The sequence below is a fragment of the Plasmodium sp. gorilla clade G2 genome (assembly GCF_900097015.1).
Source record: "Plasmodium sp. gorilla clade G2 genome assembly, chromosome: 5".
In the NCBI taxonomy this organism is placed as follows: domain Eukaryota; phylum Apicomplexa; class Aconoidasida; order Haemosporida; family Plasmodiidae; genus Plasmodium; species Plasmodium adleri (nom. inval.).
Genome location: NC_041697.1, coordinates 1 through 24,123, shown reverse-complemented (window position 1 = coordinate 24,123; position 24,123 = coordinate 1). Strand labels below are relative to the sequence as shown.

The window sequence follows — 24,123 nt, the reverse complement described above, 5'->3', positions numbered from 1 at the left end:
TGTAATATTAATATAATATAATATATATATATATTTATTTATTTATTTAAATCATGGAAAATGATGAACATCATAGGTGTTATTTGAACTTCTTCTTAAACGGTATAGATATTTCTAAAAAATATAATTTAAAATTTCAAAAAAGGTTCTATGACGATTTGATAGATAGTTATTGTTATAGACATAAAATAAATATAAAAGAAAATTTAAGGTCTAGTTGCAATTACATAAATTACGATAATTTAAACGATTTGTACATATATTCAAGAAGGGAATGTGAAAATGAAAATTGTGATAATATAATAAAATATGCATATATTTATTGTTGTTATAAATTAAATAAGGAAAAAAGAGAGAAGATTATTTTGATGTTATTGGATGAAGAATTCCTTAAATATAACATAAAATATGATGATAATAAAATAAATAATAATAATAATTATAAAAAGAAGAAGAAAAAGAAAAAGAAAATATATCTAATGAATAATAAGAACAACAATAATAGTGATAATAATTATAATACTGATGATACTTATATAATGAAGAATATCAAAGTTTATGAAGAAAGGTTTTACAATGTGCAATGTATACCTGGTTATAGTGTGGGATATTATTTGATGGGAAAAATATATGAAAAGGAAGGAAGAAAAGAATGGTTTAGTGAAATAAGAAAAAAGAAATTAATAGATATATCTTTTATGTGTTACTATTTAGGTTATAAATCCTGTCCTTATTTAATATGTTGTCTGAAAAAAATGATAAAATTACATTCGAATTTTTATTTTAGTGTTATGTATCAAGAAATAGTTGGAAAACTTTCAAAAATGTATAATGCTCACATACATGTTTATAAGAAGTTGAAATGTAAATCTATTATTGAGAAAGAAAATGATGATTATAATGATGATGATTATGATGATGGTGATGATAATAATGATGATGGTGATGATAATAATGATGATTATAATGATGATTATAATTATTATGGTGATGATAGAGAAGGTGGCAATAATGACGATTATTATGATGGCGAATACAAAGAAAAAATGGAAGATCATAAGCATAATAACAAAAAAAAGTTTGAAGAAAAATATAAAGATGATGATCTAAATTTAAAAGAAATGGAAGATCTTCTAAGCCATGATGAAGATTCAGATAATTTTGACGAAGAAAATAAAAATGATATTGTAAATGAAGATGGAATTGTTGAAAAAATAAGAAATATAAATTTTGATGAAAATCTTTTAGAATTAATTGAAATGAATAATAGTATAAATATAAAAGATGTTTCATTTATATCTTCTTTACTAGAAAAGGAAGAAATAGAAAAAATATTTTTAAATTGTATGTCTAATTTGAAAGAAAATATAATACCTAATATTGACAATAATAAAAATACATGGTTATCTGATGAAGGAATAGATGACTTAATAATAATCGTAAAAGTTTGTTATTTTTTTTATTTAAATAAATTTGAAGATTGTTTATTGTTAATAGAAGAATGGAAAAATAAACCTATATTTAGTATATATATTTTATACATTAAAGGACTATGTTATTTTTACCTTGGAGATTATGAAAAATCGGCATATTTATTAGAAAAGATATTTGATATAGAATGTTTGTATAGTAAACATCTTCCATATTTATCTACATGTTATTGGTATAAAAAAGATATAGAAAAAATAGAATATATATTATTAACATATGAAAAGAAAGAAATAAATGAATATTATTTATGTCTTATTGGAAATTATTTTTCATTAAAAAATAATAAAAGATTAGGTACCTTTTTTTTTAAAAAAGCTATGAAATTAAATATTTTTTATGAATATTCATATATTCTTTATTCTAGTGAACTAAAACATATAGGAAATATTAATAAAGCTACGTTAGTATTACTTAAATGCATTTTAATAAATCCTAGTAATTTTAGAGCTCATTTATTATTAAGTGTAATATTTTTTAATGAAGGGAATATAAATATAGCAAATGTCCATTTAAGTTTATGTTTAAAATTATATATGACAAATCCAATAATATGTTTATATTGTGCTTGTTTATATAACTATAAAGAAAAATATGAAACAGCTTTACTTTGTTTAGAACAAGCTCAAAAAAATAATTATAAGGGACCTCAATTATTTATCTTACAAGGTATGATATTCTTAAAAATGAAAAGGAATGTTGATGCCTTAAATAGTTTTTTGAAAGTTCAAAATTTATATCCCAATTGTATTTATATTAATACATTTATTTCTTTAACTTTAACTCTGGAAAAAAAATTTGATAAAGCAAAAAAAATTGTGAAAGAAATTTTTTTTGAAAATCCTTATATAAAAAGCACAAATACATTATTAAAAGATATTTATAAATGTTGTAATTCTAAAACACTTCCAAGTAAATGTATTTTAAATAAAATCGACTTCGTTCTTAAGCAAGAATGTTTTAATATATTTATGTAAAGTATAATATGGTTAACTTGATATAAATTAAAAAAAAAAGGATAACAATCATGTGGGAAACAATATTCACAAAAGGGTGTGCACATTAAAAAATATATATATATATATATATATATATATATATATATATATGTATATATTTCAATTTAGAAAACACAGACAATTATATTATTTATTTTATTTTTTTTCTTTTTTTTTGTGTTTCATAAACATATCTTTTGTTTGGAAAGTGGATTTTAAAATAGTTTCCTTTAATATAGGTTCAATGAATAAATAATTATAAATAAAAAAAAAAATAAATATATAAATATATATATTATATAAAAAAATTTTTATATATTACCATAATATAAATATATATATATATATATATATATATATATATATATTTTTTATTGTAAATATAAGTGAATTCTTGATAAGATATTATTTATATGATGAATACCAAAATGCACTTATTTTTTTCTATTTTATTCAAAGAAAAAAAAAAAATATATATAATGTTAATTAGGAAATAATTATTATATATAATATATTATATTATATATTTATCAATGGCGCCTGAAGTACTTATTAATATTATATATAAATATATATATTATATATATACATATATATATATTAATTTTTTCTTTATATTTCTATTTATATATGTAGTTTAAATTAATAATTCTTCCACTTTTTAAAACATTATAATATGTAATATGATTAAAAAAATACATGAATATTTTTTTATAAAAATTTGCGAAGCACCGAATGTGCAGTGTGTGTGTTCTTTTTTTTTTTTTTTTAAAACGTTGTATATATTTTCAACGGTATCATATAAATAGTGGTTACATATATATATATATATATATTATATATATGTGTATGATTCCAATTTAAAAAAAAAAAAAAATTTATTTATTTGTGATTATATATATTTAATAATATAATAAAAAATATATTATTTATATGCATATGAAGTGCAAATGATAATATAATACATAAATAATATATATTAAATATATTTTTATATAAAAGTATGTACATAAAAGAAAAAATAAAAAAAATAGACAACTTTGTTGTTCCTTTTCATTTTATTTTATTATGTTCTATATATTTTAATGTGTATATATTACAATTATAATGCCTGATAAAATGTTTAGGAAAAAAAATTATGAATAAAAAAATGATAAAAATTAAAAAAAAATTTATTAAAGTACTAGATAATAATATAAATTCACGATTTTATACATTTCTTTTTTCTTTTTTTTTTTTTTTTTTTGAATGATTTCACCTTTTTATGATTATTACTCTTTAATGATTATTAATTTTTTATGATTATTTTTTTTATATTATTTTTTTCAGTTTTTTTTTTTTTTTTTCTTTTTTTTGTTATTGATTGTATATTTATTTGTAAACATTGAATATCAAAAATTAAATATTTTAATTTTAATTTTTTTTGTATAGTTAAAGTTTTTGTATAATCATATTATATATATATATATATATATATATATTAATGAAAAGAATTTTTAAGTTTTTATTTTTTGTATAAGATATAAAGTATATACATATATATATATATATATATATATATATATATATACATATACTTTTTTTTTTATTTTTGTAAAATTTGTTTTTAATATAACATCATACAGTTAAAAAAAAAAAAAAAAAAGAGAAACAAAATGGCTTTAAAATTTTATTTATTAGTTTTTCTTATTTTATGTTTGAAGAATGTTGTAATAGGAGATAAGTGTGAATTTGAATTATCAAAATTATATCCGGAGTCAAATTCTTTGACTGGTTTAATTTATGCACACACTGAAAGTGTTCATAAATTATCTATGTGGGTTTATTATATTTATAATCACTTTACTAGTGCAGATGACTTAATAAAATATTTAGAAAAATTGAACATACATACTTTAGGAATTAATGATCATCCATGTTTTGCTAGAGCAGTTTCTTTATATTTTTTTTTTTATTATCTAAAGGATATTAAGTCTATGTTAACTACAGATAATTATCAATCATTTTTTAAGAATAAATTCAAAGATATGAATTCAATCTTTATTAATGATTTTCTTTTAATTCTCAATGATAAAAAGTTTATGGAAAATTTGGATTTATATATACTTAAAGAATCCAACAGAGAACTATTGCCTATAACTAAGAATCCATTTTTACGTGTATTGAATAAAGCAACAACTAGCACACACGCAACATTCAAGTCTAATCCTTACTTTGTTGTAGGATCAAGAATTCATACAGTTTATACAGATTATTTTGGAGAGTTTAATAAACATACTGATCCAAGTGTAGTTGATTATGCTCGTGATTACAATTTTTTAATTTATGCTGGTTCAAGGGAAAATTACTACAATTCAGATATAGTAGGACCTGCAAGAAGTATTAATAGTGTAATTAGTAAGAATAAAAAATTAGGATTGAGAAAACGTAGTAGTTCTCTTGCTTTAGTAGGATCAAATAACAATGACCCCTTATTTGCTTTTTGTGAAAAAGATAATAAATCAGAATATTATGGTTCACCAGATGATTTAATTACATCTTTCTTTTCAGTTATAAAAACTAAAATGTTAAATTCTCATAAGAAGTTTTTAAGACAATTTGATTATGCTTTATTTCATAAAACATATTCAATACCTAACTTAAAAGGTTTCAGATTTTTGAAACACCTTTTCCAAAAAAAGAATTTAGTTAATTTTGTAGGTATGTATGAAAATCACGTATCAACAGAAATAAATTTCTTAACTGAAGATTTCGTTGAATTATTTGATGTTACCATGGATTGTTATTCTCGCCAATATACAAACCGTGCTGCCGAAAACTTCAAAGCTATTAGAGAATTAAATATTCTTTAAATAAAATAAATTATATAAATAAACATATAACTACTACAGAACAAATTTTAATATTTAAAGGTTTTTCATAAATATGTTTTTGTTTGGTTTGGTTTTATAAATATTATTATTAATTTTTTTTTGTTATTTTTATTTTTATTTTTTTTTTTTTTTTGTTTTAAATATTTCTTTAAGTTGACATTCAAATATTATATTACAAGGAAATGAACTTATATATATATATATATATATATATATATATGCATATATGTATATATTTTATTTTAATGGGTAAAAAGTAATTTTTTTTTTTTTTTTTTTTTTTTTTTAATCTTTAGTATGTTTTTGAGTGGAACCAATTTAATTTATATGTTATTTAAATTATGTTGTTTTATACAAATAAGAATAAAAAAAAAAAAATAAATAAAAGAAAAGAAAAGAAAAAAATAAAAAATAAAAAAGGATATTATATATATATATATATATATGTGAAGAATTTTTTTAAAATATTAAAAATATAAGTTTCTATAAAATCAATAAGAATATGTTGTCTTTTTTTTTTTTTTTTTTTTTTTCTATTCTGAGAACCTATTTAATAAACCTTCCGTATATATATTAAAAATTAAGCGTCTATTAAAGTAAAGACGTTAGGAAATTACATTTATTTTTTTTCGAAGAAAAATATTCTGTTACATATATATATGTATAATTTTTGTATGAAAATAGAATACACATAATGAGAATGATATATGATGTGTATTATATTTTAATACCTTAGAGATATTTATAATTCCCAGTTTATTTTTTCTTTTAATTATTATCAATATCCTATAATGTCAAGGTACTTAATATTATATATATATATATATATATATATATGTAATTACGCGTTTGTTCGTTTGTTTGTTTGTTTGTTTGTTTGTTTGTTTCTTTTTTTTCTTTTTCTTTTTCTTTTTTTTTTTTTTTTTTTCTAATGTTTACTGATTGTTTTGTTAATTTATTTAATTTTTTATTTATTTATTTGTGTTTTTCTAAATATATTTATATTTTATATTTACCTATTAATTATAATGATAATTTTAATATTTAATTAAAAAAAAAGAAAAAAAAATTAAAGTATTATTTTTATGCATGTTAAGTGCAAAATAAAATAAAAAATAAAATAAACTCTCTTTTGAATAAAAATATAATATATATATATATATATATATATTATATATACATATATAATATAATACACTGATTTTGTTTATTTCGTGTATATTGTTTCTTAATTATTTTGTCTTTTTGTCTTTTTTTTTTTTTTTTTTTTTACTTACATTTTTTGGTTGTATTATATATATATTTATATACATATATTTGTATATATATATTTTTGTTCTATATTCCCTTATGTGCACATATAGCGTTTCATGTATATTTCATAGTATTTTAAACATAATATAAAAATTGTATGGTGGGATATATAAATAGAAAAAGAGAAAAATATTTTTTCATAAAATTGTATGATGATAATTTATTATATATTATGTTTTAATTAATTTTAATTTTTTTTTTTTTTTTTTTTTTTGGTAAAAATGATTATATGTATATGAATAATATATATATTTTTTGTTTGTTGGTAAAATAATATTTTTGAATAATTAAAGTAATTCATATACATATATATATATATATATATATATTTATTTATTTATTTATTTATTTTTTTATACGTTTGAGTAATATATATACAAACTTTATAAATTTATTAATATAATATTTAAGACTTAAAAAAAATGAAAAGAAAATTTTTGATTTCGTTATTTTTAACATTTTTATGTTTGAAAAATGTTGTAATTGGAAATAAGTGTAAGAAAGCATTGATAGATATTGATACAAAGAATTTTTCCTTGTCTAGTATGTTACGTGCACATAAACCCGATAATGAAACATTAGGTTCGTGGGTTTATTTTTTCTTTAATCATTTTGCAAATGTAGATGAAGCAATAGAATATTTAAAGGAATTAAATTTAAATACTTTAGATGTTGAAGATCATGCTTGTTTTGCAAGAGCTTTCAGTATATATTTGCTTCATTTTTATGCCAAAGATATAAAGATGATGATAAGAAATGAAGAACATGAATCATTTTTCAAAAATAAATTGAGTGAAATTAATAATAAAATATCTGGTGATTTTCCTTTCAACATTGAAACATGAATATTTTTTTGATAAATTACCTTCTATAATAGTTAAAGAAAAAGATGCATCTCATATTACAAAAAGAACTGATTTTTTGCAAGATATATTAGAAAAAGCTGATTTAAATAATCATGCAATTTATAAAAGTGATCCTGCAAAAGTATTTATTTTTAATGAAATAAATTTCTTTAGGACTTTCCAATTAGAAGGTAAACCACATATACCTGATGATCAACTTTCTTTTATGCGTGATTATGCTTTATTAGTTTATCTTGGAACTAAGGGAAATTATTATAATTCTGATATAACAGAATATGCACAAGGAAATTATAATATATCAAAAAAGAGAACAAGATTAGGATTAAAAAAACGTAGTAAAACATTTGCTTTAGATGATCCACAAAAAAATTCAAAGATATTTGCTTATTGTGAAAAAAATGGAAAAGAAGAATTTTTTGGTACACCTGATGATTTGATATCATCATTTTTTTCTGATATAAAAGCTAAAATGGTTAAAGGGCATACAAGATTTTTGATGGAATTTGATTATGCTGTTAAAAATAGAACTTATGCTTTACCTAAAGTTAAGGGATTTCGATTTTTAAAACATCTTTTTCAAAGAAAAAATTTAAAAAATTTCGTAGGAATGTATATAAACCTTATGTCTACTGAAATTGATTTCTTAGCAGAAGATTTTGTAGAAATGTTTGATACTACTATGAATTGTTATGGACGCCAATATGCCGCTCGTGCAGCAGATCATTATATGGATATGAAACTATCGAACATATTATAATGAAAAGATAGTTGGAACAAATATTAATATATATATATATATATATATATATATATATATATTAAAGTTTTATTAATTTTTAATTTTTAATTTTTCTCAAAATTGGAGCATTTTTTTTCTATCATAATATGTCAACATGACTGGGTTTATATATATATTAAGTAATTCTTTTTATATATATATATATGAATATATGTTTTTATTTTTAAAAACTTTTTACTTTTAAAAATAATACAGTTTTTAATAATAATGAATTATTAAAAAATGATAATTATGAAAACATTCTTTGCTATGCCATGGAGATGTTAAAATATAAGACAAAAATATATATATATATATATATATATATATATATTAATGAAAAATATATGATATTTTCGTTAAATGTATAATTTTGGAAAATATTAAATAGTAATGTTAATATTTATATTAAATATAATAACCATTTAATGTTAAAAATAATATGTTGTCCAAAAAAAATAAGTATTGCTCTTGTGGCAACGTAAATAAATGTTATTTATTTTATTCTTTTGATAATGAAATATAAAAGAATATCCTTGATATTTTTCTTCTATTAAAAATATTTAAAAATAAAACATCAGTTATTTCGTTTTTACGTATATATATATATATATATAATAAAAAAAATAGTAATGGAATCATAAAAAAAGAAATCAAAAAATGAATAAACATGAAATTACACAAATAAATGAATAAGTGTATTATATATATATATATATATAATAAATTCGTACACATGTTAAGAAATCATATAAAGTTATTATTTTATTATTATTTTTTTTTTTATTTTTTATTTTTATTTTTTTTTTTATTTATTATTTTTTTTTTCTATGTTAAATATACTCTTCAAAAAAATCATATTTAAAGAGCATTAAAATATAACAAACTTTTGTTGACTCATTAACCAACATTTATATAATATAAATATAAGATTTATTATATTTTAATATAATTTTGAATTTTTTATAATATATGTATATGTAAATACCCAAATTTTTTTTATATATTTATGCTTATAAAATTTAATTCAAAATGTTAATATTATTTCATATAAAATAATAATAATTATTTTTTATTGCTCTAATAATTGTTCATTTATATAACTATAACTTTGTAAGATATGACATCTTTGATTTACATATCTATATTTTTCTTTTAATTATATTATTTATTGTATACTTTTTTTTTTTTCCTTTTTACAATTTTTTTTTTTATAAAATAATTCCATTTCTCTTTATTTAGTTTATTTGGAATTCATTCATGTTTCTTATATTTCTTCAATTATTTTTTACCTTTTCCAAAGCTCATCCATGATTTAGTGTTCCTTTTATTTTTACTTGCTTGTCCTTCATTTTCGGTCGATAAGCTTTCTTTGGGTTTATCATCTTCATTTGTTTTAGTTTTATTTTTTTTATCACTCTTGTCACCTTTTCCAAAGCTCATCCATGATTTTTTTTTAGCAGAAGATGCTGTGGCTGGTGTTGGTCTTGTGGCTGGTGTTGCGGTTGTTGCGGGTGTTGCTGGTGTTGCTGGTGTTGCTGGTGTTGCTGGTGTTGCTGGTGTTGTTGTTGTTGCTGGTGTTGTTGTTGTCACAGGTTCTTGTGTTGTAACTGGTGTTGTTGTTGTCACAGGCTCTTGTGTTGTAACTGGTGTTGTTGTTGTCACAGGCTCTTGTGTTGTCACTGGTGTTGTTGTTGTCACTGGTGTTGTTGTTGTCACTGGTTCTTGTGTTGTCACTGATTCTTGTGTTGTCACTGGTTCTTGTGTTGTCACTGATTCTTGTGTTGTCACTGGTTCTTGTGTTGTCACTGATTCTTGTGTTGTCACTGGTTCTTGTGTTGTCACTGGTTCTTGTGTTGTCACTGGTTCTTGTGTTGTCACTGGTTCTTGCGTTGTCACTGGTTCTTGTGTTGTCACTGGTTCTTGTGTTGTAACTGGTTCTGGTGTTGTGACAGGTTCTTGTGTTGTCACTGGTTCTTGTGTTTGTACAGTTTGTTCAGGCGTTACTTGTTCTTGTACTTGTACAGTTTGTTCTGTTGGTTCAGTTTCTTGTGTTATTACAGGTTCTTCAGTTTTTAGAGATGCTTCTGTTATTTCATGTTCTGGTTCTTCTGTTTGTGTTTCTTTCTCATATGTTTCTTTCATACTTCTTGATGATGCGTTTTTATCCTTTTTATCTTTTTTTCCAAAATTGAACCAACTGGATTTTTTCTTTTTCGTGGAAGATTTGTCTTCAGATAATTTATTCAATGAAATATGATCACATTGAGACCCTTTTTTCTCGTCAATATGTTCTTGTGTAGTTGATGATACTTGAGTTGTTACTGATACTTGTGTTATATCTGGTTCTTGCGTCGTTATAGTCTCTTGAGTTGTAACAGGTTCTGGAGTTGCTACTGATTCTGGAGTTGTAACTGGTTCTGCAGTTGTTACTGATTCTTGGGTTGTAAGTGATTCTTGAGCTGTAAGTGATTCTTGTGTTGTAAGTGATTCTGCAGTTGTTACTGATTCTTGATCTGTAACAGGTTCTTGAGTTGTTACTGGTTCTTCAGCTGTTACTGTATCTTGTGTTGTTACTGGTTCTTGTGTGGTTAAGGGTTCTTGAGTTGTAACTGGTTCTTGTGTGGTTAAGGGTTCTTGAGTTGTAACTGGTTCTTGTGTGGTTACTTGTTCTTCAGTTGTAACTGGTTCTTGTGTGGTTACTTGTTCTTCAGTTGTAATTGGTTCTTGTGTGGTTACGGGTTCTTCAGTTGTACTTGGTTCTTGAGTTGTAACTGGTTCTTCAGATGTTACTGATTCTTGAGCTGTAACTGGTTGTTTTGTTTCAGATATTTCTGAAAGTGTAGGTTGTTCTTTTTGTTCTTGAACATTTTGTTTTACATTTTCTAATGAAGTTTTTTTTTCGTTTTTATTTTTTTTATCATTTTTTTTTCCTTTTCCAAATTTAAACCAGCTGGATTTTTTTTTTTTTGTGTGAGATTTTTCTCCATTTTCTTCCCATAAACTGCTCATTGAAGGACTAGGTTCTTCTGATAAACTGCTCATTGAAGGGCTAGGTTCTTCTGATAAACTACTCAATGAAGGGCTGGGATCTTCCGATCCTTTTTTCTCATCAGCATGTTCTTCTGTTGTTGGTTGTTCTTGAGTTGTAACTGGTTCTTGTGTGGTTAAGGGTTCTTCAGTTGTAATTGGTTCTTGTGTGGTTACGGGCTCTTCAGTTGTAACTGGTTCTTGAGTTATAACTGGTTCTTGTGTGGTTACGGGCTCTTCAGTTGTAACTGGTTCTTGTGTGGTTACGGGCTCTTCAGTTGTAACTGGTTCTTGTGTGGTTACAGGTTCTTCAGTTGTAATTGGTTCTTGAGTTGTTACTGGTTCTTCAGTTGTACTTGGTTCTTGAGTTGTTACTGGTTCTTCAGTTGTACTTGGTTCTTGAGTTGTTACTGGTTCTTCAGTTGTACTTGGTTCTTGAGCTGTAACTGGTTCTTCAGATGTTACTGATTCTTGAGCTGTAACTGGTTGTGTTGTTTCAGATATTTCTGTATGATTAGGTTGTTCTTTTTGTTCTTGAACATTTTGTTTTACATTTTGTAATGAAGGTTCTTTTTCGTTTTTATTTTTTTTATCATTTTTTTTTCCTCTTCCAAATTTAAACCAGCTGGATTTTTTTTTTTTTGTTTGAGACTTTTCTCCATTTTCTTCCCATAAACTGCTCATTGAAGGGCTAGGTTCTTCTGATAAACTGCACAATGAAGGACTGGGTTCTTCCGATCCTTTTTTCTCATCAACATGTTGTTGCGTTTTTAACTGCTCGTGAGTAGTTACTGCTCCTTGTTCAATATTATTTTCTCGAATATGTGTGTGTTCTTGTTTTACTTCAACATTTTTTTTCAAACTTTCTAATGAAGGTTCTTTTTCGTTTTTATTTTTTTTATCATTTTTTTTTCCTCTTCCAAATTTAAACCAGCTGGATTTTTTTTTTTTTGTGTGAGATTTTTCTCCATTTTCTTCCCATAAACTGCTCATTGAAGGGCTAGGTTCTTCTGATAAACTGCACAATGAAGGGCTGGGATCTTCCGATTCTTTTTTCTCATCAACATGTTCTTGAGTTGTAACTGGTTCTTGTGTGGTTACTGGTTCTTGTGTTGTAACTGGTTCTTGTGTTGTAACTGGTTCTTGTGTTGTAACTGGTTCTTGTGTTGTTTCTGGTTCTTGTGTTGTTTCTGGTTCTTGTGTTGTTACTGGTTCTTGTGTTGTGACTGGTTCTTGTGTTGTGACTGGTTCTTGTGTTGTGACAGGTTCTTGTGTTGTGACAGGTTCTTGTGTTGTGACAGGTTCTTGTGTTGTAACTGATTCTTGAGTTGTAACTGGTTCTTGAGTTGTAACTGGTTCTTGTGTTGTGACTGATTCTTCAGTTGTGACTGGTTCTTGTGTTGTAACTGATTCTTGAGTTGTAACTGATTCTTGAGTTGTAACTGGTTCTTGTGTTGTGACTGATTCTTGTGTTGTGACTGATTCTTGAGTTGTAACTGGTTCTTGTGTTGTGACTGGTTCTTGTGTTGTGACTGGTGTTGGTGTTGTGACTGGTTCTTGTGTTGTGACTGGTTCTTGTGTTGTGACTGGTGTTGGTGTTGTCACTGGTGTTGGTGTTGTGACTGGTTCTTGTGTTGTGACTGGTGTTGGTGTTGTCACTGGTTCTGGTGTTGTCACTGGTTCTGGTGTTGTCACTGGTTCTGGTGTTGTCACTGGTTCTGGTGTTGTCACTGGTTCTGGTGTTGTCACTGGTTCTGGTGTTGCCACTGGTTCTGGTGTTGTCACTGGTTCTGGTGTTCTCACTGGTTCTGGTGTTGTCACTGGTTCTTGTGATGTGACTGGTGCTGGTGTTGTCACTGGTGCTGGTGTTGTCACTGGTTCTGGTGTTGTCACTGGTTCTGGTGTTTGAGAAGATTCTTTTACTTCATTTATTTCCGTATTTTGATTACTATTTTCTTCTTGTGTTGAACTTGAACTTTGAACGTTAGTTAAATTGAACCTTTCTTCAAAATTTTTATTGTATGTTGGTGATTTTTTTCGCTAAAGAAAAAAGAGAAAAATATATGAATATAAATATTTACAATATTATAATGAATATGTATAATTAAAACTTGTATGATAAGTTAAAGTTATTTTAGACAATAATATATTTTATTATATAACATTTAATATTTATTTTATTTTATTTTTCTTACACAAAATTGAACAATAGAAATAATTATCAAAATTAATTGATACAACGTCAATGTATCTAGGGTATTTGAAATTGGTGATGGTGCTAATTGATTTAATATACTTTCGTTATCATTTGTTAATGTAGAAGCAAGTGTTTCTATATTTATATCATTTGGTAAATGAGCATTCAAAGCATTTATTTGTTCAGGTGTTAGATTCGTAAGTGGAGCGGTATTTTGTGAATTTTCATTGTTGCTTGTAAGATTTGGATACTCATTTACATTTATGCTTGGACTAGAAGCTTCATTTTGTGATTCCATTTCTATATTATATATTATTGTAAGGTATCAAGAACAAAATAAAATATTATGATTATATATATTTTTTATATACACTTATATATTTAAAAAAAGAAAAAGTGTCTCAAAACATAAAATGTTGGAACAAATATATCATTTTTTTTTCTTATTCTGTATATTCTTTAAAAAATATTTTTTTTTTATAAAATAAAAAGGTCAAGACAAACTTTATAAATAGTAAATAAAAAAAAAAAAAAAAAAAAAATAATAAATAAAGGAAATGTTCTTTTTCACTTATTTATATATAATTTATATAAATGTATAAAAGAAAAATAAATAATTTTTGAATACATGAATCTATAAACATATAACACAAAAACCTAACGCATATAATAATAATATATATATATATATATATATGTTTAAATTTAAACGCTTTTTTCTATTTTGTACATAATAAACAACTTTTTTTAATATTTGAAAAAAAATACATCAATATAGATAAAATATTACAGCTAAAATATAATATTACAAAAGAAATAGCATTAATACATTTTTTTATAAAATTTATTATTCATCATAAATAAAAACAAGAAAAGTATTAAAACATAATATAAAAATAAGATATAAATAATACTATATTATTTCTACTGATGTATCTTTAAAATTATGTTTTTTTTATAGTTTTTATTTTCATAATTTTAAGAATTAAAAATTTCATAAGATATAAAAACATATATATATAATTAATAAAACGGTTGTATTTATATATTAAATATAAAAATAATATAAATTATTATATACATTTATATATATATATTAATATATTTTTTTTACTTATATATAAAAATAATTTCATTTTATAAAATATAAATTTGTATTTCTTTTTTTTGTTTTTTGTTTTTTTTTTTTTTTTTTGCGAGGGGGGTATAATTTACAAAAAAAAAATATATATATATATTATATATATATATATATAATTATTTATAAGTATATAAATATAATATATAAATAATAATAAATATAATAAAATTTATATAAAATTTTTATTTTATAATATTATTAAAGAATATATTTTATTATTTATTTATTTTTATATTTATTTACATTTAAAAATAAAATTATATTCTTATAATAAATTTTTGTACAAAATACGGAATAATAATTTATTTTCGATATGCATGATGAAAAAAAGAAAAAAAAATATGCTTCCTCTAAATTTGATTTAGGAAAAAGTGACATTTAAAAAAATTAATAACATAAATAGAATACTTTATATATTAAAAATATTTTATTTTTTAATATTTCGTTACCTAAGAGGAATTATGAAAGAATAGGTATATATTTATAATATTTTATTATAATATATTTTTTTTTTAAATTATTGATTTAATTTTCATAATATATAAAAAGATGTCATTGAAAAAGGAAAATGATGAGATATAGGATGATTATTTTTTATAAAAAAAATAAAAATTCACTTTTTTTGTTTATATTTTTTTTATATTTATTTTTCAATATATTTTTTTTATAGGCCTTTTTTTATTTATAACGGTATTTTTTACTTTATATGTTCATATTTTCAATAAAAAATTATTTATAATATATTACAAATATATAATAATAATAATTATTATTATTTAAATATATTATATTTATATATTTGTGTTTTAAATAAAATTATTATGCTTTAAATTTGGTTATATATAAAATATAGAAATAATTAAATTTTAATTTTATTATAATCCCTTAAGTTATTTTTATAGATTTTTTTTTTTTTTTTTAAGCGTTGTAAATGGAATATATTTTTTGTTATATATATATATATATATTTTTTTTATGTTATAAAAAAAAAAATATATAATTTTTAAAACATTACATATCTATTTTTAATACTGTATAATAAAAAAAAAAGAAAGCGAAAAAAAAAATTATTTTTTAACTAAGTCTTTATAAAATTAAAAATTAATTATTACCCTGATCACAAAATATATATTATTTTATTACATGGTTTTAGCTTTATTTTACCAAATTAATAAAATACATTTATTCTTATAAGTAAATATATTTATTTCTATTTATAAATTATGAATATGATTATAAAAAAGGCGAATACATAAATAACAAAAATTTTATTATGATTTACATATTAATTTGAAAATTATTTTTTCACATAAATATATATATATATATATATATATATATATATATATATACTTATTTATATAACTATCCGATTTTTATAAAAATGAGCATATAAATATAATATATTATATAATACTATATTATATTTATTTATACCAATACACCCGTGAAGTATTATTATTATATATATGTAAAATAAATGTTATCTGGTTTTAATAAATAGTTATTAAATTTAAATTTTTTTTTTTGTATTTTACATATAGAAAAAGAAACCTATTTATTAATTGAATACAATTTTATATTACCTTGTAAAGTGAAATTGAAAAAAAATGTATTAATATGTAAGAGTGTATATATATATATATATATATATATATATATATATATATAAATGTATATATATTTTACATATTTTACATATTTTACATGAGAAATATTATATTTTTTTTTTTTTTTTTTTGTCCATTATATTTCATATTAATAATAAAATATATTTTCCATATATTTTCATTATATAAAAAATATGCTCGTATTCCTTTAGTACAAGGACATCTTATTTTATATTGTATATTTGTTATTATGAAACTTTATTTTATTTTTTATTATTAAGTTTTTAATTTTTATTTTTTTTTTTATATTTTACATTTATATTGTATTATATGTATTCATGATATAAAATAAAAATAATATAATATTTTTATATATTTTATTATATGTTCTAATACACAATTTTGATACACATAATTCTTTTTGAAAATTTTAATGGTATTCCCTAAAATATAAAGACAAATTATAAATAAATAAATATATATATATATATATAATACATTTATGAACATGATTAATAAATGTTTAAGTATTTAAATAGGTCTGTCACCATATATTTTACTACAAATCCCATAGGGAAATACAAAAATATTTAAGAATATACGTTGACATTATATATGTAAATTATATTTTCCATATATCATTATTTTTGATAAAAAATACATTGTAATATAAGAAATATGTATTCATATTTGTATCCAATTCAAATAAATAATAATTTAAAATAAAAAAAAAAAAAGAAAAGAAATGGGAAGTATTATAATAATATTATGTTCTTAACTATCTAGATATTTATAATGAGTTGTATATATTTTATCTTGTTGAAATATAAAGAAACAAAAAAAAAGAAATATTTAATATATATTGTTCACATTTTTTGGAGAATTAATTAAAAATATATGATAATAATTCATAATGTTAAAAATAGAAACTATATTAATTTATTATTTAATAAATTTATAACAAGTGAAATTTGAATACTTAGTTATGTGCATAATAATAGTAATGAAAATATTCATATGATTTTTTAAGAATATTATAATATAAAAGGTATAGTTATTGGAACACAGAAAATATTAATTAATACATATTTATATGATAAAATAATAATTAAAAAAAAAATATTTATTTTGAATAATGATTAAAATATATGTGATATTTCTTTTATGTTTTATTATGCAATAATGTCTATATTTAATTGTAGACTCTTTAGATATTTAAAATACATATGAACATTGTTGTATTTCTTTTATATGTTTTTTTTATAAGTAATAATGTAATTTTTTTTGGCAAATATATAAAGAGTTTAATTAAAACAATAAATATAATATTTTGTTGAACGTTTTTAATTATGTATGCATACAAAAAATATACAATAATAAAATATTCCTTAAAAAAAATGATGTGACATTTAAAAATATATAGAAAAAAAAAAAAAAAAAGGAATTTATAATACCCAAAAAGAATTAAAAATATATATATATATAATATATATATATATAATACATATGTATATATAAACAAAAACAAATTATATTTTCATATACATAAACGATCATAAATTTTAATTAAAATATGAATTATATAAAAAAAAAAAAAAAAAAAAAAAAATTTTAAAATAAGATAAGAAAAACGTATATAATTATAGCAAAAATATTAATATATAATAGAATTAATTTTTTAATTTAGGAAGAACTTACAAATAAATAAATAAATATGGAAAGAATTATTTAATGAAAAAAGACAAAAGTATATACATCTACAAATATATTCATATTAATTAAATTTTATTTATGTTTACGAATGTAATGAATCTATTTCGTTTTTATTTCTTGTGGAGTGATTGTCTTTTTTTTTTTTTTTTTTTTTTTTCTATTTCAAATTCTTATTATTGTTGGCATAATTAATTTAAATTTATTTATCTTTAGTATCCCGTTCAAATTCTTTTTGGTCTGGGTTTTGATCTTGGTTTTTTTCTAGTTTTGGTTGTGTTCTTTGTTTTCTTGCTAGGTAATATCCTTTCTGTAATATTAAAAATGGAATAAATAAAAATATGATGAATGAATAAATGGATAAATGTATGTATGTATAGATAAATATATAAACATAATATGATAGAACATATATATATATATGTGCATATTTATTTATAAATTATTTATTATGTTTTTATTATTACTCTTTTTCCTAAGTTGTAAAAGTTGATGAACAACAAAATGTTAACAACAAAGAATAGGAATATTACAGCGTAGAGATAATTTTGTTTAGCTACTTGTACAGCTTGTTTTGCAAAATCTGCAAAAAATTGTACTCTAAGAATAGGTGACATAGATTCGGCTGGAGATTCTACTTGGTAGTCATTAAGTAAAGCTTCTTGAGCCATTCTACGTTGCCAGCAAGGAGTACTTTCGAGAAATTCTCTAAAACTTGAAAAACCGTCATCATCAAGATAATCATCTGTTGGAGCTGGTGTCTCAGCTGGTACTAAATCAGTTGAAGACTCAGAGTTTTGTGGTATTATGTCTTTTAAATCGGTAGTTGCAAGTGCCTCTGCTGCATCACCAACTAAATTTCCTATCCCGCTTGCTGCACCTCCAACTAAACTTCCTATCCCGCTTGCTGCTCCACCAACTAAGTTTCCTATACCGCTTGCTGCTCCACCAACAATATTTCCTATACTAGTAGCTGCTTCTCCAACTAAATTTCCTATACCAGTAGCTGTATCACTTATTGTATCACTAACATTAGTTGCTGCATCGGAAACTGCTTCTGCTAATTTTTCAGTTGCGTCTGGTACTGCTTCCTTTACTTGTGTTGGTTCGTCGGCTAAGTCAGCAAAAAAATCAAATGCTCGAGCTGCACTACACATTTTTTTAAAATGATTAAATTAAAATTTTTTTGATTTTAAAAAAATTTTTTATATTAACTATATCCTTATTAATTACAAACAAATATCCCTATATTGAAAATAAAAAAAAACAAAAGAAAAAACAAATATAGAACATTATAATAATATATATAAGAAAAAATATACATATATATATATATATATGCTACAAATATAAATGTTGCTAAAAAATATAAGTAATTATTAAATCATATATATATTATTTTTAAAAACATTCAGTCTCTATAAAATAAATATTATTTATTTTATATTACATTCATAAAGAAATATTTAATATATAAAATCATGAATATGTATTATGGATTTAATATTGCAATCCAATATATATATATATATATATATATATATATTAAATATAATGTATATATTTCTATGAGAATTTACCTCTTTAACAGATTTAAAACATAAAAGGGTGGGGGTTGTATTTATAATTGTTTTTTCTTATTTATTTTTTAAAAGAAAAGAATATTTTCCTTCGGAATATTTTATTATATATATATATATATATTTTCTATTATTATTTTATATATATGAAAATAAATTATTATAAATATAATATAAAAAATAAATTATATATATATTATATATTATTATATATTATTTTATTTTTTTTAATGTACCTATAAAAATATTAAATTAAAAAATATAGAAAAATATATTAATAAAATTTATACAGAATGGTTAAAAATTAATTTTTATATATTTTTTAATTTTACTTTATTATTTTTTTTTATTTTTTTTTTTTTTTTTTTTTTTGGATTATAAAATAATGGATAACGGAATTTAATTTTTATGTATACATATATATATAAAAAAAATATATTTTTTATAAATAAAATTATGTATATTTTTATTTTTAGATTATATATTATTTTTATTTTTTTTTGGTTACTAATTTTTTTTAGATTTGAATACATTTAATAAAAAATGGTCATAAAAAAAAAAAGTATTTTAAAAATACGTATTTTTTTTTTTTTTTTTTTTTCCCGTTGTTCTATTTAAAGAATTAATAAATATATATATATATATATATGTATAATATATAAAGTATATTATTATATATGTAAATAATATGTATATATAGATATATATATGATATATAAATAAAAGTATTACGAAAAATATTCGTTTAGAGAATAATTCTTTTTTAAACTATGTTGTAAAAATTAAAAAAAAAAATATATTTATTAATTAAAAAAAAAACATAATATAGTATACATATTTTTTTTTTTTTTTTTGTAACATATGTATCATTATAAAGGGGAGAGATTATATATTGATATGTATATATAATAATAATAAATTATAATATTTTAATTTTATGTTTTTATTTATTTTTTTTTTTTTAATTACCTTTTTAGAAGAAAATAGATATAAAATTCAATTTTTTTTTTTTTGTGTATATTTAAAATTTTATTTTTACAAATAGTAAAAAAAATATATTTTTTATTTTTTTATAATATTATCTGAAAATAGAGAAAAAAAAAAAAAAATGTATACAAATATTTTTTTTATCCGTATTCTATATGTAATTTATATTTTGTAAACTAAAAAAAAAAAATAGATTATGTGAAAATATGGTTGTATAAAGATTAAACAAATTTAAATATAATAAATAATAAAAAATTAATTTAAAGTATTTTTTGATTTTCTAATTTAAAAAAGAATTATATTTTACTTTTTTTTTTTTTTTTTTTTTTTTGTTTTTCGGATGGGAAAAAAATGTAATTTTTCTTAATAAATTATTAAATAAAAAATTATATATATATATAATATATATTATATATATATTTATAATAAAAAGTAAATATTTCAATACATTTTTGGGGGTCAAAGCATTATATTATTATATATTTTATTGTATATTTTATCATATTTTGGGGGATAAGTCATATACATATATTTTTGCATGTATTCTATATTATTTTTGTTAAAATTGTAAAAAAGGGGAAAAAAATAAAAATTATATATATATATATATATATATATATATATATCATAATATTAAAGCCCAAATTATTATTATTATTATTATATTATTTATATTATATAATATATATAAAAAAAACATATGGGTAAAAAAAAAGGAATATATAAAAAGAAATATGCTATATTTTTATATATATTTTTTCCCAATAATTTTTTTTTTATTATAACAAATAGGATACTTTTATATAACCATTCATTTTCATTTCATTATTTTACTTAAATAAAAATACTAATAGATTCTGTTAATATATTTTAGTACTTTATTTTAAATATACATATTAATATTACCATTATTAGATTACCTAAAAAGGAAAGTAATATAAAAAAAAAAAAAGGAAACCATTTAATATGAAAGATAATATATATATTATATGGTAATGGCCATTTTTAATATTTTTGAATATATTATTATGTTTTTACTTTATTATAAATTATCATACATGAAATAATTAATGTTCTTTAATTTGTAAAGAAAAAAAAAGCAAATAAAATAAATAAATGAAAATATTATAAGATGATTAATTTGTGTACGTGTTTTAAATAAAATGAATATATTTTTAAAAGAATTTTTATTAATTAAATATATATTTATTTTAAAATTTTTTCGACTTGTATAAAAAGTACAAGGTTTTAAATAAAAAAAAAAAAAAAAAAAAATATATATATATATATATATATATAATAAAAAAAAATTAGAATATAAAATATACATGATTTAAATATATATTTGAAGAATTTTTCTCTTTAAGAATTACACTTATTAATATATGTTTCTGTATAACTTCTTATAGTTTTATTATATAACTTTTTAAATTAATTTTTATGGTTAGAAAAAAAAAAAATTTAAATATGGGAATATATATATTTTACTAGTTCTTATGTATATAAGGGATGGTTATGTGGATTCAATTTTGTGTAATTTTTTTTTTTTTTTTTTTAAATAATATGAATATAAAATGAATAATACTTTGAGATATTTTTTTGTTTTAATACAGAATTATGAACTTTAGAATGAAGATTAAATTTTTTTTTTTTAATTAAAAAGTTGTATAGGGTACCATAATATAAAGGCACATATATATATATATATATATATATATATATGCATTTAAATATTTATTTTATTTTTAATGTTATACATTAGAAAGAGGTATTATATCTTCATTATTGTGATGATAACAAAATAATATATATATTATAATATATATATATATATATTTTAATTTAAAAAAGTAGATTTTTTTTAATTATTAAAAAAAAACAATATTAAAATATTGTTAGTTCCTATATACAACAAATTTGTATAATTGTTAGACTTTCAAATCTATTATATAAGGCAGATAAACGCATATGAAATATATATATATATATATACATATGTAAAATATTTCACTGATAAATATATTTATAATAAACAAACATAAGTTATAATATTACTTTATATTATGACAAAAAAATATATAAAGGGACAAATGATGCAAGAAAATATATAGATCAATATAAATGATTATATATATATATATGTATAATTTATTTTAGTAACAAATTATGAAGACCTAATGATATAGAAAAACTTAATATGGTTGCAAAAAATTCTTCTGGAGTATTTTCATACATATGTAATAATACAGGTCCTAATACTGCAACACACGATGCTATAAATATGGCCATAATGCTTTTGTTATATATTTTTTTAAGTCTCATAACTTCATTAATATATTGTTCTTTAAGTTCCATATATTTATATTTGTAAGTAGCAATTTGTTGTAACAAATGTTTAACCAAATTGTTATGATTTTTTTCAAAGTAATTGTATATAGATCCTAAAAGTTTATCTTCTAAAGATGCATATTCATTAGGGTCAAGTAAGTAACTAAATTCTTTATCATTTTGGTTCCATAAGTCCTCTCTTAATACATGACCTACTTCGGGAGATGAAGCAAATAATGGTTTTTCTGATTTTCCCTGTACCTCTTTTTCTGGAACTGCTTGACCTAACATTTGAGGTTTATGGTGTCCCTCATTATTATTATGTACATTTAATTCTGTGTCGTTTTGATCATTTTCAAAAAATACATGATAATATCCTTTTAATATTTCTTTGTACATATTTTTTTTATCTTCATATGAGGGACCATCTTTATTGGTATGTTGATTTGATTCTTTACTTTCATCTTCTTTATGTGTATTTTCATAATTGTTTAATAACGTTTGTAAAAATTGATCGAAAGCTTCTTTTTTATTAACATTTTTGTCATTGAAAGAATTATGAATGTACATATAGTCATATGAATCTTCGTGTTTATTTGGTAATTCATGAGAATGTTCATCTTGATCTTTGGTGTGTGTATTCTTTGTATGATCTTCATTTTTATAATCATCTAAATGTTCTAGAAAATTAATTGAACTTTTTGAGTTTTGAAATATCTTATCAAATTCTGCTAATGTTCTAACAACGGGTTTATTTATTTTCGATTTTCCCTTATAGACCGATTTGTTATATGACCTCTGAAAGAAAAGAAAAAAAAAAAAAAATAATTAATATAATAATAATTAAAGGTAAATTATAAACACGTACAAATATATATATATATATATATTATTCTGAATATCATGTATGTCCTACCGTTTTCCCATATTTTAAAAGCCAGAAGAAAAAGGTAAATACGACAAGTTTTGCAAAAAAGAGTAACATGTTTGTTTTTTTATTTATTTAACTATTAATAATTTTTTTATATTTTTTTGTTAATATTTTTATATATAAAAATTTATCTGTTATAATATCATAATTCTTATGAATTCTATACGTTTTTTTTTTTTTTTTATATTTTTTTTATTTTCAATTGTTTTTATATTTTATACTACCATAATTAAAAAAAAAGAAAGAAAAAAAATAAAATAAAACAAAATAAGGATCTATATTATATATTCAA

The 24,123-nt window shown here is 20.3% G+C and overlaps 6 protein-coding genes across 6 annotated transcripts; 3 read left to right on the top strand and 3 right to left on the bottom strand.

The window, feature by feature from the left end:
- Positions 1 to 53: 53 nt before the first annotated feature.
- PADL01_0500600 (anaphase promoting complex subunit, putative) lies at positions 54 to 2,465 on the top strand (the record flags this gene model as incomplete). The annotated part of the gene is made up of 1 exon (XM_028685359.1): positions 54 to 2,465. The coding sequence occupies one exon, from the start codon at positions 54 to 56 to the stop codon at positions 2,463 to 2,465; it is 2,412 nt and encodes an 803-aa protein (XP_028536865.1).
- A 1,676-nt stretch (positions 2,466 to 4,141) lies between these two features.
- Positions 4,142 to 5,338, top strand: PADL01_0500500 (rhoptry-associated protein 2; the record flags this gene model as incomplete). Its single annotated transcript, XM_028685357.1, has 1 exon — positions 4,142 to 5,338. The coding sequence occupies one exon, from the start codon at positions 4,142 to 4,144 to the stop codon at positions 5,336 to 5,338; it is 1,197 nt and encodes a 398-aa protein (XP_028536864.1).
- Positions 5,339 to 7,095: 1,757 nt separating this feature from the next.
- Positions 7,096 to 8,296, top strand: PADL01_0500400 (rhoptry-associated protein 3; the record flags this gene model as incomplete). The annotated part of the gene is given in 2 exon segments (XM_028685356.1): positions 7,096 to 7,509; positions 7,526 to 8,296. 2 exon segments carry the CDS (start codon positions 7,096 to 7,098, stop codon positions 8,294 to 8,296), a joined length of 1,185 nt encoding a protein of 394 aa, XP_028536863.1.
- Positions 8,297 to 9,598: 1,302 nt separating this feature from the next.
- On the bottom strand, positions 9,599 to 13,842 carry PADL01_0500300 (interspersed repeat antigen; the record flags this gene model as incomplete). Its single annotated transcript, XM_028685355.1, has 2 exons — positions 9,599 to 13,387; positions 13,543 to 13,842. The coding sequence occupies 2 exons, from the start codon at positions 13,840 to 13,842 to the stop codon at positions 9,599 to 9,601; spliced, it is 4,089 nt and encodes a 1,362-aa protein (XP_028536862.1).
- A 4,328-nt stretch (positions 13,843 to 18,170) lies between these two features.
- On the bottom strand, positions 18,171 to 19,162 carry PADL01_0500200 (skeleton-binding protein 1; the record flags this gene model as incomplete). The annotated part of the gene is given in 3 exon segments (XM_028685354.1): positions 18,171 to 18,200; positions 18,217 to 18,315; positions 18,473 to 19,162. The coding sequence occupies 3 exon segments, from the start codon at positions 19,160 to 19,162 to the stop codon at positions 18,171 to 18,173; spliced, it is 819 nt and encodes a 272-aa protein (XP_028536861.1).
- A 3,558-nt stretch (positions 19,163 to 22,720) lies between these two features.
- PADL01_0500100 (parasite-infected erythrocyte surface protein, putative) lies at positions 22,721 to 23,885 on the bottom strand (the record flags this gene model as incomplete). The annotated part of the gene is made up of 2 exons (XM_028685353.1): positions 22,721 to 23,698; positions 23,817 to 23,885. The coding sequence occupies 2 exons, from the start codon at positions 23,883 to 23,885 to the stop codon at positions 22,721 to 22,723; spliced, it is 1,047 nt and encodes a 348-aa protein (XP_028536860.1).
- Between the last annotated feature and the right edge of the window lie 238 nt (positions 23,886 to 24,123).